Source organism: Crotalus tigris, unplaced genomic scaffold (assembly GCF_016545835.1).
Source record: "Crotalus tigris isolate CLP2741 ecotype Arizona unplaced genomic scaffold, ASM1654583v1 scf7180000018301.7375997, whole genome shotgun sequence".
Taxonomy (NCBI): Eukaryota; Metazoa; Chordata; class Lepidosauria; order Squamata; family Viperidae; genus Crotalus; species Crotalus tigris.
Genome location: NW_024096931.1, coordinates 6,817,220 through 6,836,335, shown reverse-complemented (window position 1 = coordinate 6,836,335; position 19,116 = coordinate 6,817,220). Strand labels below are relative to the sequence as shown.

At 42.5% G+C, this 19,116-nt stretch overlaps 1 protein-coding gene across 3 annotated transcripts in view; it reads right to left on the bottom strand.

Moving 5' to 3' along the window:
- XPO6 (exportin 6) overlaps positions 1–18,409 on the bottom strand; it is a 53,465-nt gene extending 35,056 nt beyond the window's left edge. For 2 of the 3 annotated variants that reach the window (XM_039349908.1, XM_039349909.1), the window contains exons 1-6: positions 18,104–18,409; positions 7,420–7,510; positions 6,496–6,608; positions 5,635–5,832; positions 3,779–3,938; positions 1,025–1,102 (exon numbers count right to left, since the gene is read on the bottom strand). In XM_039349908.1, coding sequence (XP_039205842.1) covers positions 1,025–1,102; positions 3,779–3,938; positions 5,635–5,832; positions 6,496–6,608; positions 7,420–7,510; positions 18,104–18,106 — 643 coding nt within the window. In that variant the 5' untranslated portion in view covers positions 18,107–18,409. The remainder of the gene's footprint in view (positions 1–1,024; positions 1,103–3,778; positions 3,939–5,634; positions 5,833–6,495; positions 6,609–7,419; positions 7,511–18,103) is intronic. The other variant, XM_039349910.1, reaches the window with a different exon arrangement.
- Positions 18,410–19,116: the final 707 nt, after the last annotated feature.

The window sequence follows — 19,116 nt, the reverse complement described above, 5'->3', positions numbered from 1 at the left end:
GGCTACCTGGATCTGATTTTTTACCCCAGCAGCCCAGTGGAATAGACAGGAAATCCTGCTGACTTGCCCTTGAAACAGTCCCGAGAGTTTGTTCATTGAGAAGAGGACCTCCGGGGTTACCAGCGTACTCATCACCCCTCTCGTGTTTCTGAAGGGAGCTTCTGGTCACCCCTAATTAAAACTGTGTAGTCAATATCAAGCAGGACCCCTTTTTTAAACGAACTGACAGCCTGGGCTGGCTTCTGTGCAAGGAACACAGCAATCTGTGCTAATGAGATAAATAGCCAGCCTTTGCAATTTCTTAGGATGGCTTTAACGAATGTGAATTCTTGTATCCAGGCTTAGGCGTCTTAGCCCGAGGAACGGCTCTGTTTGTTGAGAAAGAGGTCAGACGGTGGAAGTTTTTAAAAAATTTGCTCTGACAAGTAGCAAACGCAGTGTGACTCCCTAATGCAGCGTTTCTCAATCTTGGCGACTGTCAGATGTTGTAGAATTCAATTTTTAGAATTCCAGGGAATTCTGGGAGTTGAAGTCCACGTGTCCTAAAGCGGCCAGGGTTGGAAGCCCTGGGTACAGCAATGTTTCCCAACACTGACAACTTTAAGAAGTGTGGACTTCAACTCCCACAATTCCCCAGCCAGCACACCTCTGAAAGTTGCCAAAGTTGAGAAACATTCCCTAATCCATAAGGGCCAGAAGTCCGGGGATACACCACAAATCCACCACAACCTTTCTAACAGTCACTGTTATTCCTCCAGAAACAAGGAAGAACAACATCACAATAAGGTGTGCCGTAGCAATTCCTGTACAACGTGCAAGTTTTGTTTTACAGAAACCATCTTGTCTTCCTTCCCTAGTCCCAGATACTGACTTTACTCCCAAGGTGTAGGTGTCACTATGAATTACAGGTAAACCTTGACTTACAATTACAAATGGGACTAGAATTTCCACTGTTCAATGGTTGCTAGTTGAGGACTACCTGTACAGACACCGAATGAGAAACAAAGACTGACTCAAGATTTACCACTTTCCCGGGAGGTTGGAGATGGCGGAGGTGTGGCTGCCGTAACACTGTATTTATCCCAGATGCTCTCCAAAATTCCTGCCAGGAAAGAAGAGCGAAGTCTCAGCTGCTGCAAATCCTTTTGCCTATTCGGTGTTTGTTATTCCAAGTTACAAGTTTGTTATTCCAAGCAAGTCAGTGGAATTTGGGTAATCTGAGAACATTTTTAACCTCAAGCGCTTAGGACTTGTGTTCTGGGTATCATGGTCTCTTTATCTGTTAATCAGCATCAGATTCTTGACTGTTTCTTTCAAGCCCCCAACATGAATGCTGAAGGAGAATGTTTCTAACATCTTTTTCTTAGCAGGAAAAATAAAATGGGTGGGAGGTCTTAAGGTAGGGCTTTTCAACCAGTGGTAGGGGTACCACCTGTGGTACATTGGCACCTGGCAGGTGATACGCGACCATCCTAGAAAAGTGGTAGCGGGGGAGAGGAATGAGCTGAACCGGTGGCACTGCACAAGCCTAAGCGAGAGACGGCTGGAGCTGCAGGGCTGTCAGGGCTCAGCGGAAGCGCCAGGATCAGCGCCAGGCTCCAGCTGGAGCTCGGCGCTGATCCTGGTGCTTCTGCTGAGGCCTGAAGAAGCACCAATCAGCTGGAAAGCAGCACTGATCCTGACACTTCTGCTGAGCCCAGAAGAAGCGCCGATCAGCTGGAATGTTACAGCCTCTCCAGAGTCTTGTGATTTACATTCAGATGCTTGGCAACTGATTCATATTTATGACAGTCACAGTGTCCCAGAGTCATGTGAAGTGACCAAAACCTGTTGCAACCACCCAGCAGACGGGGGGGGGGGAACCAAATATCCCCATCCCACCCCTGCTGCCAATCCTCAACAGAAATGCTCACAACAATGAAAACCTCGGACAGGAGGAAGAGCATGGCCGGGCGGGCAGGCAGGTGTCTTGCTCGGCTGTGCCATGGGGAGCACTTTTTTCAGTGCCATTGTAACTTCAAACAGTCATTAAGCGAACTGTTGTAAGTCGAGGACTACCTGTACTTCATTCCTTTTTTTTTTTGTTGGTCAAGTTTTTGACCCCTTGCTAGGCGACTGGTGGTCCTCGGATGTTGCCATATCCTAAAAGTGGTACAGTGGGTGAAAAGGTTGAAAAGCCCTGTCTTAAGAGACAGCAGGATTCCCAGAGGCAAAACTGATCATTAACAGTTGGCAACAAATATGAGATTGTTTGAGGTTTGGATGTTGATCAGTGGACTGTTAAAAAAAATGTGTCTGCTTGTACTCTCCTGAGGTCCGTCATAGTTCTTGTTTCACAAAGAAAGAAGTGGATGGAGAAACAGAAACATTTAAAATACTGTATAGCGTGGAAAAATGGCTTAGAAACTCTTCTTTTACAGTATTAGATTTCGAAGTCATCCAAACTGTGCAATTAAAAAAGAAATACTTCTTTGTACTTTGTGTAGTTAGACCGGGGTTTGTCAACCTTGGCACTTTTAAGATGTGTGGACTTCAATTCCCAGAACTTCCCACCCAGTACTGCTGGGAGTTGAAGTCTTCACGCCTTAAAGTTGCCATGGTTGAGAAACAATAAGTTAACTTAGTGTTTCTCAACCTTGACCATTTTAAGGCATGTGGACTTCAACTCTCAGAATTCCACAGCCAGCAATGCTGGCTGTGGAATTCTGGGAGTTGAAGTCCACATGCCTTAAAATGGTCAAAGTTGAGAAACACTGAGTTAAATTAAGCAACCTACTGCCATCAGTGGGATGGCCACTAGTTTTGAAGGTTTCATAGGGGGGTGGGATAAATTCAGGGAGAATATGATTATAAACAGCTATGCTCATGGAAGACTAAACTCTTCATTCCTAAATCAGGTGTAGCATACCTACGTTCTAACTGCAGGAGAGAAAAGATCACCAGAGGTTCCTCTCCTGCTCATGAGCTTCATGAATGCATTTACTTGGCCACTGGATGACCCCAAATCCTATTTCAAGCTCCTTAGATATTGGTAGTTCGGGGGTGGGCGTCTCTTTGACTTTTGGGGAAGAGTATGGCTGATATCAGAAACCATTAGCACCAAAGCAAGCTCCTTGTGGGGCTCACAACCGTTGAGGGCTGTCCTAAAGTTGCTCTAGGAAAGGACTTCTCCTTGACCAGTCTCTCCTCTATTACACTGTATTTATTACTGGCTACGGCCAGCTAAAAAGTTAACATTTTGCGCCAAAAAAAGGGGTTTGGATCACACACAGAGTCAAACATCGTTAACATTCTAGGATATCCAGAATGCTCTCGGCTCTCCACCCGTCCATCTTTCTTGTTATCTACTGATGTATTCTCATTTTTTTTTCACTGTTTAATTCATGGTTCTATTATTTTAATTCTGCTGTTTATATTCTTTTCATTCCTTCCTTTTTATTCTTGGAAGCTGCCTAGAGCAGCGGCTCCCAACCTTTGGGGCAACAGGGACTGGTTCCGTAGAGAAATGTTTTTTCCATGGGGGGTGGGGGGTGGTTTTGCATGCTGTCTGCATCCCACGGATGGGGCTTCGCTTGTTTGAATGGCCCGGGGTGCTGGCATGCCCGCGGACAGATTCCTGGCCTAGGGTAGCCCCATGGCGAGACGGGGCAAATAAATTTAACAAATAAGTAAATAAATAAAATGAAAGATGCTTCAACATCCATCTAAAGGCAACACTGCCAGCTTCCCTCGTCAGCTGCTCCTTGCCATATAACCTGGGTTTTCCTGTCTCACTAACCTGTGAGAAGTCCAAGGACGTTCTGAACCTGCTCCAGGAGTAGCTTCCGCAGCTCCTCCTTCCGGGCGATGCTGAGGTCCTCCCGTGGGCAGGCCAGCTCTTCGGACGTGGTCTTCAGCATGATCAGTCCAAGTGGAGTTGTCACTGGGGACTGGATCAACTGTTAAAAGAGAATGGATTTTTAGCATGAACAGCTTTCTTTTTATTTGTCTATCTCTCCATCCCTTCATCCATCCCTGGACCGGGAGGCTCTCCTTACAGTCACTCACGCCCTTGTCACCTCACGTTTGGACTACTGCAACGCGCTTTACATGGGGCTACCCTTGAAAAGTATTCAGAGACTACAGTTGGTCCAGAATGCAGCTGCGCGAGTGATAGTGGGTGCTCCTCGATACACCCACGTTACATCTATCCTCCGTGAGCTGCACTGGTTGCCTATTGGTCTCCGGGTCCAATTCAAGGTGTTGGTCATTACCTTTAAAGCCCTATATGGCTCAGGGCCAGGCTATTTGCGAGACCGCCTACTACCTCATAGTGCCCTACGTCCGGTTAGATCCCACAGGCTGGGCCTCCTTTGGGCCCCGTCGGCCAAGCAGTGCCATTTGGCGGGGCCGCGGAGGAGGGCCTTCTCTGTGATGGCGCCCACGCTTTGGAATCAGCTCCCCCCAGAGATTAGGACCGCTCCCACCCTGTTGGTCTTCCGTAAGCTACTTAAGACCTGGCTTTTCCAGCAGGCCTGGGGTTTTTAAAACCTGACCCCTGGATGAATGTTATTGTATTGTTTGTTTTGTCATGTTATATGGTGTTTTTATTGTTAACCGCACTGAGTTCTTCGGGAGTGGGGCGGCTTATAAATTTTAAAAATAATAATAATAATAATCCCCCCATCTGTCCATCGATTGATCCATTGATCCATCCAGTCATCCATCCATCCATCCAGTCATCCATCCATCCAGTCATCCATTCATCCAACCAACCAACCAACCATCCATCCAGTCAACCAACCATCCATCCATCCATCCATCCATCCATCCATCCTTTCCTTGGAAAGCTACCTGCAGAGTCAACATATTCAGAATAGAGAGCCAGTCTGGTGTCTAAGCGGTTCTCAGTTAATGATGGTCATTAGGACTGGAATCTCCGTAGCTAAGTAATGCAGTTGTAAAGCACAACATCACATATCTGCATCGCTTAGCAACAGCAGTTCACATTACCACCATTAAGCAAGCAATGCGGGTCTTTAAAATGAGTCCTTAGGCAGCTCACAAACAGGTTGGCAGGCAAAGTACAGTGCGGGCATGGCGGCACCAGGGATGGCTACTGCCAGATGGGGGAACGCGCAAGTACTTAGCGGGGTGACTTATGATCTTCCCTATCAGCTTACAATTGACTCTGCTGGTGGGAAGCCAGCCCAGTCGGTTGAAAATGGTGATTGTGTGACTGGAGGGCATGGCAACCATCATAATGTAAGATGGCTGCAAATGTCCAGATCGTGATGATGTGACTATGGCCAGTGCTGGGATGTGGAAACTCGAGGACTTGTCATGAGTCTCTTTTTTCAGTGCTGTTACAACTTCGAACGTTGGCTGAACAAATGGCTGGTAAGTGAGGATTATACTGCAGTGATTGAGACATCAGGAAAGGAACCAGGAGACTATGAATTTAATTGCCACCTTAGACACAAAGCCGGCTGGGTGACTTCAGGCCAGTCACTCTCTCTCAGCCCTAGGAAGCAGGCAATGGCAAATCACGTCTGAAATTCAGGCGTCAAAAGTGACTTGAAGGCACCAGCATAAGAACGGACAACACTTCAGATGACTTTGTTTTTAAACAACAGAGTTAGCTTTTAATCTTACCTGTAAAATATTTGTGAAGAAGTCGTGATAAAACATGGGCCAATCTTGCCGGCCAATATCCACAATGACCTTACAAAGTTTATTTCGGATGAAGTAAGGCAAAGTTTTATGGTGAGCTAAAAGAAGTTTCGGCAAGCAACTGCGAATCTCTGTTTTATCCTGAGATGGGACCCCAAGCCACATCTTATTGATCAGGTTCTGAAACAGACAAGATATCATTATGAACCAGATTCAGGATCTTTTGAAACATAACCTTCTTTGCTGAGGTCTACAGCTAATATTCAAGGTATTAAATATAGAGGTTAGCTTGCTAAAAATACCGAATCTAAAAAAAGATGTGCCACTTGGAAATCTGCTTTTATTTACTAATTTAATTCAGCGGGAAAGTATTTAGTTACAATTAAGAGATGGGTTCTCGTTCGTGGAAGGAATTAAAGCTCTACCAATTCATGCCAGTAATTAATATTAGGATTGCAGGAGAATAGAGAAATAGGCAACTATGGAGACTAATTTAATCTCCTTTTGATCAAGTTGATTCATGCTTGAAAAAAAATATAACTGTATCTAACTCAGAATTATACATAAAAAAATAAAATGCTCTCTCTGTCACAAATAGCCATAACAGAGCTTGAAACTAACTCCTTTTAAAATTAATGACAGCTTTATATGCTTCATTTTATAGCTTTCACCATCCACACACAAACATTTCTGCTTTCCTTATGAACGGTTTTCAACTGAAACGAATTGAATAATCTGTTAGGGTCCGACATATCTTGGTTTTCCCCTCCAACACACGATTCTGTTCAGTTTCTACAACCCAAGTAAAGTTATGAGAATGGTTAGTCCGGTATGGTAGCTCACCTCAAATACTGTTAAACTATACATCATGACGTAGTCATTTCTCGTGCTCGACAGAAAATAGAGGCAGAATCTCCAGGCACCGACTTGCTGGGCAAAGTTATTCAGAAGCTCTTCTGGAGAGACAAATAAAGCAAAATAAAATCAAACATGGATTAGAATTTAGAACAAGAGGAGGGGCCGAACAGGAGAAAGCCATTTCTATATCCCTCTGTTTTACGAGAAAAGCCAGAAGGCCTGGCCCAGGGCTATTTATACCATTATTTACATTAAAGTTACTATCGACCAGAGATTCTAAAAACTGCAGCCAAAGACCACTGAGCTTATAAAAAGAATGACTGATATAACACTAACCGCAGGACAAACTTATTTTTAACCTGCTGATGTCTGAAATGCTTAAAAACTTGCTTTTCATTTGAGCCACGGCGCTTAAAAAGTCTTGGGTTGATCTAAGGTCGGTTCCCCAGAGCTTGGTGGTTTTTCAGTGTACCTCTAGCCCACTCTTGCTCTAAATAACAATTATTCATCAAAAGGAACACAAGAGAATAACGATTCATTAGAGTTCCCATCCCACTTTCCTCAACCTTTATACCTGATGTCTGCCCGCAAATAATTGCTGTTAAGCTAATTAAGGTTTTCTGGCAAGGAAAGTCTTTTCAAAGGATCTGTCGCTGGCTGGCAGAGGGCTGCAAGTGACAGATCATTGCATTAAAAAAAAAAAAAAAAGAGAGAGAGAGAGAGAGAGAGAGAGAGAGAAGCAAAACGTCTTTAAAACGGGAGGAAAAAATGTGGAATATTTTTGAAGGGTGCACTTCAACTTGTGCTCAAAGGAGCTTATGAGAGGAGACACCAAACCAAAATGAAGTTGCCTTCATTCTGAAATTTGGGGCGAAACTTGGGGAGAAAATGGGAAAGAAGCCGGCTTACCGATTTCACGCTTTCTCTCGTTCGTAGTGCAGTTGTGGAAAAACTCCGTCATCAAGCTCTCCAGGGCTCGGAGGGAGGCCTCCTCTGATGCCTGCCAAAGAGACGTTTTACGAGGAATCATCACACTTGGAATGCTTACAAAATGCAGCCTGATATTGTCGCAGAAAAAATAATCTTTTATGCATTCTAGGGGTTCAACATTGGACTGTCATCTACCTAGGCTTTTGCCTGGCTCCACCGGCTCTTCAATGCTGATATTGCCTCCACCCAAGTTCCCAAACATTTGAGCAACAATACTCAAGAGCGTAGGTAGTCCTCAAATTAGGGCCACAACAGAGTCCAAAATTTACGCTGCTAAGCGAGGCGTTTGTTAAGTGAGTTTTGCCCCGTTTTATGATTTTTCTTGTTGCATTTGTTGAATGAATCACGGCGGTTGTAAAGTTAGGAACACGGTTGTTAAGTGAATCTGGTCCCCCCCCCATTGACTCTGCAAATCAGATCACAAAAGGGGATCATGTGACTCTGGGACGAGTCATAAATAGGAATCGATTGTCAAGCACCCGAATGTAAATCATGAGATCGTGGGGATGCTGCAACAGCCATAAGCCTTTTTAAGTTGGAACGGTCACTAAATGAACTGTTGTAAGTCAAGGACTACCTGTACACCTGCTGGAGTTTATATTGCAAGCACATGAAGGCATTCTTTGTAGGGCAGTGTATAACTGGGCTCAATTTTGGTCATAAGTCAAGGACAACCTGTACCGTCCTAACCTGTATTTTTACTTTTGCTAATGTAAAAAGAGACCATGTTGAAAATGTAGCCACTGTTTACCAAATGACATTTGAAGAAAAGTAGTCCTAGCTGTTGTTCTAATGTTCACCTACTTAAGACCAGTTTTTCTGTCACTTTACTGTTGTGTGTTATTTTTCATGCCCTCCTTATTCGGATGTACCCAGTTCTGATCTTCCAAAGATGCTTTTAACTAGCCCCTGTTGAGAAGCATTGAAGTGCATTATAAGTGGAAACTTCAAATCAAGTAAGACTGTTTCAACTTTAGAAAAATACAGGAATACTAACACTGAGTCAGTCCATCTGTTGGGTTTCTCCAATTTTCGCAGAGTAGATTTTATAATGACAGTTTCTCCTACTTTTATCAGGACTATTTGTGCTCACATTATTTAGGAAAAACTGAATTTAGGCTGGCTTACTCACTGCAACTTGTATCTTAGCAACAGACTACTGAATTTTCACCGGCTCTTCATAGTTTTAAAATAGAAAGCCCTTCCATAAATTACTTACTCAGAGGTTATTCCAGATATGAAAAATACGGAAAACTGTCAAACTAGCCAGCATTTTAGGTTCGAATTTAATTTCTCCTTCACAACTCTTCGAAAATTTATCTTTTAAATAGCAAAACGGGTTGGCTCTACTTTTTCATCATGCTTTTGGCAGTTTTCTCCAATGCTTATTTATTTTATTTATTAAATTTATTGGCAGCCCATCTGACCACCAGGTAACTCTGGGTGGCTTACAATATTATTATATTATCGCACAGTCATTATTATTGAGAATATTCTTGTACTTTTCTGGGTTCTAGCTCAACTTGAATGTTTGGGCCAGATATTCTGGTCTTCCGCTTTACATTGGAAAACAGGGTAAAATGAGAGGTAGAATCAAGAACGGTGATGTTGCCATTGAAATATGTTCGTCGCAGCAATGGATTAAAAACACTTTTCATTTGCTCTCTGAATCTTTGGTCCTTTTCGATACAGCATTAGCCCAGGGGTCTGCAAAGTGGGCAACGTTTAAGATTTGTCGACCTCAGCTCCCAGAATTCCCAAGCCAGCATGGCTGGCTGAGGAATTCTAGGAGTTGCAATCCAGAAGTCTTAAAATTGCCAAGTTTGGAGACCCCTGCCCCTGCAATTTGGGTCTTTCTGGCTTATTGAGTAGAGAGTCTGCACTATTTCTATCACCTTATCTACAAAACAAGCTTAGTCCAGATGCAATCTTGCCCAAAAGAAATGACTGTCAGGCGAACAATAATAACCTCTTTCATTTGCAAAAACAACACTTTTAATGCATGTTCTACAAGGCTGCCAAACCCACATTTGTTGAACTATTAAGTGTTCTTGCTACAGCCTTCTCTATACAGTACGATGCCAAATGTTTATAAAATATAAGAATCGTTTTTCTGGATCTGGCCAAAGCTCCTTTATCTAGAATAGCTGACAAGATGTTCTGAGCACTTGCACACAGGAAATGGTGTGCCAGATCTCTGTCACCATTGTTCCCCTTCAACTAGTATTTGGAAATGTCTTCAACCAGGCCAGGATACTGGATCTTCAAGACCAAGTGCTTTCCATCAATTTAGTTAATGCTCTTTGAAAGTAACTGATAAGAGCCGTGGTGACTCAGTGGTTATAATACAGAATTGCAGGTTAACTCTGCCGACTGCCAGGAGTTTGATCCTGACTGGCTGAAGGTTGACTCAGCCTTCCATCCTTCCGAGGTCAGTAAAATGAGGACCCAGATTGTTGGGGGCAAGATGCTGACTCTGTAAACTGCTTAGAGAGGGCTGCAAAGCACTGTGAAGTGGTATATAAGTCTAAATGCTATTGCTGTTGCTATAACACTTACTGTACAGTACATACAGTATATCAGGATCTTTGGAAAAAGAAATGTAAAAATGATGTCCCAATTATTCCTTATATATAATTTATAAGTCAGAATTCATGATTTCCCTCTTCCCTAAAGCATCATGAAGAATTGGCCAGTTATACACTAACATCCTTGCTTGCAAACTGTTTAAAGGAGCTGGGGAAGGACTACAATACAATGCTGTTTCGATTTATCAAGATGCTTTTCAGAATGAAAAATACATTAAATTTTCTATATTTCAACAGCTATACAGCATTTCAAAACCCACTGTCTTCCCAATGACTAATGAATTCAAGCTTCTTCCTCCAGGCATGTACTTGGAAAGAGTATATTTTTAAAAGTTGTACTGTAATGATTTTCCATGTCAACACAAGCTGTTCTCCTCGCTAACTCCAATTAGTGGCTGGGAACAGCAAGAATTGATTGTAAGAATAGCTTTGATGTAACAGGGTAAATCCAACCCAATGTGTAATTACAAGAGGGTTTAAAACCAAGAAACAAATTAACGCTGGTGCTGATGAGCAGAATTCAAAACCACTAAGTACTTGGTGACAATGCTAGAAATTTATTTCCCTAGGCTTTTTGCAATAGATTTGGAAAGGTACCGTATATGCCGGCATATAAGGCGACTTCCGCAAGCGTTAAAATCGGCGCCAAAGACGGGGGTCATCTTATACGCTGAGTCGTCTTATACGCCGGAAATACTGGTAGTTTCTGACGTATAAGACGACGTTCTAGGAATGCGACTCGGCGACAAAGACGGGGGTCGTCTTATATGCCAGGTCGCCTTGTACGCCGGCATATACGGTATGTGTCTCTTCATTTAGTCATCTGCATGGTAGCTATGACTGAGAAATAGTATTTCAACCATTTAGGAAGCTTGGGATCCAAGAGAGAATCTGATCAACTATCAGAGCCGTGGTGGCGCAGTGGTTAGAATGCAGTATTGCAGGTTAACTCTTCCAACTGCCAGCAGTTTGATCCTGATTGGCTCAAAGTTGACTCAGCCTTCCATTCCTCCGAGGTCGGTAAAATGAAGACCCAGATTATTGGGGGCCATAGGCTGACTCTGCAAACCACTTAGAGAGGGCTGTAAAGCACTGTGAAGCATATATAAGTCTAAATGCTATTGCTATTTTCTTAATTTAAACCCGACAAACTGATTGGATTATCACAATCTTCCAAATGGAAATAGTTCTTCAGACTGAAAAAAACGCCACATCAATCTCTGGGTTGATTATACTTTGTTAGTAATCGTGCAAGATTTTCACCAATGGATTCACAAGCCTACCTGACCCAGAATTTTAAAACACATTTTAAGAATTTCTACAAAGGCAGGATCATTAAATTGTGTTTGTGTGTGTGTGTGTGTGTGTGTGTGTGTGTATGCCCACAAATTGACCAGCACTATAAAGGAGACTCTCATTGACTGGTTTTAAGCCCTGATGATGTCGGCAGTTGGCCGACGAAAGCTTGGCATTAGAATAAATATTTCTAGTTTTATATTTTTCCTGGTGTTCGTGTTTGTTTGCTCTTATTACATATGTATGTATGTATGTATGTATGTATATAGGCTTTTGTATCTAAGGTGGGACTAGAACTCAGTCTCCTGGTTTCTAGGCCAGCGTCTTAGAAAAAAATTAAGATTCCCCCTGCCTCCCCCCCGGTACAGTGTAGTAGAAAAAAGGTATTTTAGAATATCTATTTTATTTCTATAAGGTAATCATTTACTACGTTATCTAATCACCTTCCCCATTCCTTGCTATAATTTTTCCCAGCCCTGAGTACCTTTTATAGCATTTTTCAGGGCAAAATACTTCATAACTCCTATTTAATTCCAAACCAACCCTGTAACGCAGTTGAAAGCAACTCAGCAATTCATGACCAAGACTGAACCTTTGCCCAAATCTTAAGATTTTATTTGCTCCACCTGTTAGATTTCTGCCTTGAGCCCTGCCAATAAACAATCAGAAGCTTGACAAACATCAAGCTTGTTCATTCTTTTGGCGTGAACACAAACTTAGGAGTTTCAAGCACACGGCGCTAAACAAGATTCCACAAATTTATCACCCACTCTGGTGAAAAATAATAGCATTTAAAACGAAGATGGACTGATAACACAAACGAAGTCTCCTGCTTTCAACTCCATATAAGAAACTTCCTTCTCAAAGACTGGAGACTCATTTTACAGAGGCTGAAATCTCCTCTGCAAAAATCAAAACTTGTGTACCATATTTACACAAAAACAAACAAACAAACAAGATAATCACAAGGCTACCATTAAATAGAATTATTTAGGGAGAAGGAAATTGTCTTTTATTCATTTAACAATTTGTCTTGTTCAGCCTCTTTGGTTTGTAAGTTGTATGCATTTGGGATGCTGTAGCAGTCACATCGTATCACAGTAAAAAATAATAATAATAATAATAAGTAGATGCAACTCATTGTGTCTGTTAGTGAAGAAAAGTGCTGAAGCCAGTCTGACCAAGTTTTAAAGGATCTGTGGAATCAGTTTTCTTGTACAGGAAAAAATGTGATTCATATCACAGCTCATTAGTTGTGAGACCGGGAGGTTTGACATGTACTCAAATATTGCCAGGTCAAGTTCTTAATTGAAATCGAAATTTGCATTAACATAAACTGGAGACTTCTCCATGTTGTTGGCATTGTGTTTTTCTTTAATTATTTCTGATGAATGCAGTGCTTCTTAAAAAAATAGATTATTCGGTGACATAAGAGCAAAAATATTCAACTGCACCATGGGCTCACAATTTTCTCCTGAGTCAGTTGGGATCTCTGCGATGACGGTGTCAACAGGAAATGTCATAAGGCTTAAGAAAGAGGTAATACAGTTGTGAAATGTAATCTATGATTTAGCAGGGGAAATTAGTGAAATGTAATCTATGATTTAGCAACACAAAGTACAGGGAAGACGGTTTCCTTACAAAACATGGCTTGAGAGAGGAACAAAACAATGATTCCATTTTGGATTAGCAGTTTCCTGACTTGTCGCTGCATGAAGCAGCACCAATAAACCAAAAGCAGCAGACACAAGGTGGTAGATCACGGGTCTTCAAACTCAGCCCTTTTATGACTCGTGGACTTCAACTCCCAGAATTCCTCAGCCAGCATGCCTGGCTGAGGAATTCTGGGAGTCGAAGTCCACGAGTCATAAAAGGGCCGGGTTTGAAGACCCCTGTGGTAGATCTTCTCCCTCCTAAGAATCCCAAGTAGTGGGTCTTCATTTTGTCACTTTCAAAATGGCTTTCAAAATAGTTTTTATTTTAGCAGGGTTCTTTTCTCTCCCCAGTGGGTCTTAAGATTTATTTATTCTGCCACCTCCTCTACTATTTATGGCCTTCATAACAGCTGTACTGTTTTGTGTTATAGTTTTGCTTCACGTTTAGTTTTCACTTCGCAAGAGATAAATTGCACAAATAAATAAGCTACTACAAGCTATCTTCAACTGGCATCTGCTTGGAAATAGGAGCATACATTAATAAAATAGCCTTTATAAATGTGAGCCCAGAAATATTATTAGGATTTCAGCTTTGGCTAGTCCACTAAAGGCTGCACCTCCGCCGCCAATTTTTTATTTCAATATTGGGCTTCTTCTTTTGGCAGTTGGGTGAAGTCTACAGCCCACCTGCATCTTATGCCTTTTAAAAAAAAGGAAACAAAACTACAAATGACTAACAGATGAGTAGCAACGTGAAGCTGAAATAAAGCTTTAAATACAAAGTTAAAAAACGAAAGGAATGCGTTTTGGGAAGCTAATGCCCCATAGAGGCTAACACACTTCTTTCTGAACCTGGAAATCACCTATTCCAATTTCACTCTGCCATAACCCTCCTTAACATGCCTTCTCGCTACTAACTTAGCTCTTTGTTCTTTTCCCCATCTGCAATGTGGAGGTAACAGAGCTATCCAATGATAATATGACTGAAGCTCGGCTGCGGATCTTAATCTTTTCACCTGAATATCGCAAGACTGTTCTGAGGATCAAAGCTATAACATCCTGAGCTTATCAAGAAATTATCAGAAGCATAATATATAGTACCTGATTCAGCGCTACGTAACTACGATAGCACCAATAGACCATAGTCCCTCCTGTTATGACTAGTATTGCATTCCACTCTTCTCAAAGAATCCCAAGACTCCATTTTAGGCTCCACAATTCTGAACTTTTAACGTAATCTTCACCCCTTTTTCTTCTCAAGAACTTATTATTGTCCTTTAAAAAAAACAACAACCCACCAATAGGCCCCAAACTATCCTTTCTAGCTTGAGAAGGAATTGAAAAGTGCCAGATTCACAGCAAGGGAAATTAGGAGAAGGAGGGTCTTCGCCTTCTCAGGTATGGAGTCAAATTCCTTGATGATAACATCATTTTGAATGATCGGCACGGCCAGTAAAATTAACACCCCCTTAAATATTACCTTTACAGAAATGTAAGATTTCAAGAGGCTTTGGGAGCCCTCTAATCCACCTGGCTGCTTAGGGCAGAAATTCTGATATTATCCCAGAGCAATGATTGTCCAATCTTTTCTTGGAAGCTTCCAGAGATGGAATATCCACCTCTCTAGAAGGCAGGCTGTCCGATGGCTTAATTGCTCTCATGGTCAAGAAATTCTTCCTTATTCCAGGTCTGGCTCTCCCTCTCTTAAGTTTCCATTGATTTTTGTCTTAGACCAGTGATGGCGAACCTTTTAGAGACCGAGTGCCCAAATTGCAGCCCAAAACCCACTTATGTATCATCAGGTGCCAGATGGGCATGGCCCATTGGGTGAGTGTGGCAGCAGTGGTAATGGTGGGACTAAAAAGTTCAATCAATCAATTTCAACTTTGCAAGATCTTTTTTTCCCCGCGAGAAGTTGAAATTGATTGGTTGAACCTTTTTTTTTTGTGCACACGGCGGCCGAGGCCTAAAGCAAAAAGATTTTATAAAACCCAGCTGAAGGCCTAGGACTGGGGCGACAGCACGCGTGCCCACAGAGAGGGCTCTGAGTGCCGCCTCTGGCACCCGTGCCATAGGTTCGCCACCACTGTCTTAGATCTAGCCTCAGGTGCTATGGCAAATAAATCCACACTCTCTTCCCTGTGACAGCCTCTCAAATATCAGAAGATTGTTATCATGTCTTCCTTCTACCTTTTCTTTTACAGATTAAACATGCCCAGCGCAGTTCAGTGAGGAACAATTACTTCCCATGTTCTCAACATGTACCTTTATTAATGCAGTGCAAAATTGCACTGGCCCGGTTGGAAGCTGTAGCACATGGCTAGCTGATGTTCAATCTAGAGTCTGTCAGAATAGTTAGATCCTTCGCCTAAAATCTACTCCCAAGAGATCTTTGTTCACTTAGAATGAGAAAGGTGTTTTTTTTATTATACATGCCTTAAAGTTTTTTTAAAAAAATTATATTAGCCTTTTGTCTTCGTTCTTAGTATGGTATTTTGTCTTTATAGAAGAGAAAAAATCTTGCCAGATAAATAATAAAAAAGTACTAGTTTTCTGCTACAGAATCAAAGCAAACAAACGGCATGATTCTTTCACCTTGCAACATAAAGGAAACGAGAGAATGAATTTGTAAGACTCAAATTGTGCAAAGGAACAGGAAATGCAGTGGCAATCAACAATTTTAAATATTAGATGGATACAAGAAAGCAACAAGCTTCTGTGCAGTTGAAAAAGAAAATTTAAAGAAGCCCCATGCAAAACTTGTTTTAAGAAAAAGCATGAAGACTGAAAAAAGCAATGTCATCTGACCATTCAGAGGCAAGTATATAACTGTAGCCAAATTTTTAAAATGTAAAATATTTCTTTGGCATCGTTAGATGACTTAAAGAATGACGCAACAGCATCATTTCCTTGATAGCCTCCCCTATTATAGCTAATTCTTCATCCATGCCTTTTTGGATCCTTGCCTCAAAATATGGATTGGTTATTGTTTTCTAAAACTTGTAAAGGAAAAAAAATATTGCTAGAAAGATATACAAAGATATACAAAGAAAAGATGGCCTCCTTTAGATCAAAATTTATATATATAAGAAGAGTATTAATTTGCATAGCAAAAGTCCTGGGGAAAAAATAGCATTTTCTTAATGGGAATGATGCATTCAATTTTCAGACAATGTAGAGAGGCACATAACTTCTCTTTAGATCACCTGGAATCTTAAACAAACTTGCCACCTGGTAGTTCAAGCCAGCTTTCACAATACAAAATCCCATTGATGCCTATAACTGATAGCTGAAATATAGTAAACAATGAAAACTGAAAACAACTCATTAAGGTTGCAGCTAAAATTACATTGATGTAACGAATCACCCAGGGAAATATTTTGAACAAATCTGAAAAGATGCACGCACAAATATTTATCTAGCTTATTTATATTTAATGCTACATTTTCAGAAATCAAAACACCCAGATGTATCACTTTCATAATGTAACAATTGTAGAAAATGTAACTAATTTTCTGCTACCACAAGTTATACCAGATATTTTTACAATTCTTATTGGCACAAATTACGTACTTTTTAGTATGTAATTTATAATTTTTTAGACAGCCATTTGTCTCAGTGGTGGGGTTCAAACATGTGAACAACCGGTTCTCTATGTGGACATGCCACTTCCAGCAGTCCATTCTGGGCCTGGGCAACAAAAAATTAGCTACTGGTTCTGCTGAAGTGGTGCGAACTGGCTGAATCCCACCACTGATTTGTCTAAAATGGTATAGGGTTTCCTGCCTGAGCAGGGGGTTGGACTAGATGACCTCCAAGGTCCCTTCCAACTTTATTAATTATTATTATTATATTATTATTATTATCTTTTATTCATTAAATATGAACCTCAGTCAACTGAACATTCAAATTGGCTGGCACTGATGGTTGACACGGGTTACTACCAGCATCCTAGATGTCAACCAGATATCTCCTTAAAATGTAAGATATTCCGAGTAGCGCAGTTTTTTGTAGCATTGCTGGAGTTATTGCAGGAAGTTGCAGTTTCTTGATGTGCTTTGCAAAGTTTTTGGACATAGTTCCCAGTGTCCCGATGACAATGGGTATGTATCACTGTTACACGTTTCATCCATAATTGTGTAATTATTTTAAGAAGAGACTGAACAGCCATTTGTCCGAAATTGTGTAGGGTTTCCTGCCTGAGCAGGGGGTTGGACTAGAAGACCTCCAAGGTCCCTTCCAACATCATCATCATCATTATTATTACTATTATTATTATTCTAATGAAATTTACCCTTCCTGGATCTGAGATGGCACAAGAAGCTTTTTCAGATGTGGACAAGCATAGTGAATAGTCATTTGGTGGTTCTGGAAACCTGTAAATAAGTTTTTTTTTCCTTCCCCCAGAAAAACATTTTGAATTCTGAGAATTTTCATCTTTGACTTGGCATGTTGATTCGATCTGCATTGGGTCAACCAAGCTCTGAGGCAAGCCATTTCCAATATGTGGAACTCACAATCTTAACATTTTTCAGATAAGATTTTATAAAAAAGAGAAAATGTGATTCAACTGAAATCTCGAGGCTTTTCCAAGGGACCTGGATATTATATAGATTGCAGCAGTTTTACAAATGCATGCAGTGGGACTTTCCCCCTTAGGCCCTGCCCCTTTATGAAACATCCTTTCTTAACCATAGCCAGTTGTACGATGCCAGCTGACCAGAAATGAACCACAAAGCTATGAGTATCCAAGTTTCTTTGTTTGCAGAATCTCTGAATCTGTTCCTTTCACGAACAGTCCAAACGCAGGCACATCACACTCCAGGCTGTTACCTAAGGATGGCACCTATCATTGCACCACCGTACACACAGTATATCGCACAAGCCGATTCATTCCAGGAGAAGCTAAGAAAATACCCCCCCCCCCAGCCTGTGGCGATGCTTTGCACCCAGGAAATTCACAAAGCTGCTATGATGCAGAAAGCAGGAAACAGAAACCGCCTGCAATCTTATGGCAACATGTCACTGCCCGGGAAGCAAAGCCCAGGTTACTTTTCAACTTACCATGGTTTGTTGGGAAGGGTCCAAGATTGGCAGGAATCCTGGGCTCTTCGGGGTGGGAGTCTGCCCCAGCTCAGGTCATGGTTTCTCGGGGAGGAGGACTTTTTTCCTCCATGGGGAAGGAAGGAGAGTAAAATAAAGGCCCTACGAAGCTACACTTTGCCTAGCCCTGGAGGCTTCAGGAACCCATCAGACAGGCGCAGACAGAGGGGGGAAAAAATAGGGATTATTTAAAAAGCCTCCACTTCGCCCAAGGTTTCATTTTAAAAGGAGCCCATGCCAAAAAAAAAAAAAAAAGGGGGTGGGTGGGAGATGGGAAGGGGTCGGTCTACAGGGGGCCTCCTCCCATGGGTGGGGGGGGCAGGGGCTGGGTCGAGGGGCCTCCAATAGGGGGCGGGTCTTGGGGGGGCAGAATAAGATGTCCTGGGGAGGGGGCTCTGCTTGAAGGGGGGCACTGCAGGGGGTACCTGTCTTCTGGGGTGGAGGGGGAAATTGGCCTAACCGGGGGGGGGGTCCTGCGCCTCGCTCTCCTCGCTAGCCCCCTCCTCCTCTTCCTCCTCCTCGCAGCCCCTGCCTTGGCAACCACCCCCAATTCCGGACGGGCACTTCCGCCTCTCCTTCTCCTTCCTCTCCGGCGGCGGGTGGGAGAGAATGGCCCCGCCCACGCCCCGCCCCCTTCGCGGCCTCGAGCTCGCCCTCCCTTCCTCTCCGCCTGCCTTCCGGAATCCGACCGCACCGGAAGCGACCCGCTCAGCCGGCCTCCCCGCGGGCTCGCGCGACCCAGCTCTCTGCCGGAAGTGGCGGTGGGGCGGCGAAAGCAGGCGGGCCTAAAGCTCGCGAGACGAAGCCCCGCCCCAAAGCTCTCTCTCTCTCTCTCTCTCTCTCTCTCTCTCTCTCTCTCGCATGCGTAGTGGGAATCAACATTTTTTTTTCCCGCCAAAATAGGGGTCGGGGTTTCGCCTTCTGCCTCGACTTAATCGAGACGTGAAATAAACAATAATTAAAAAGAACATGGG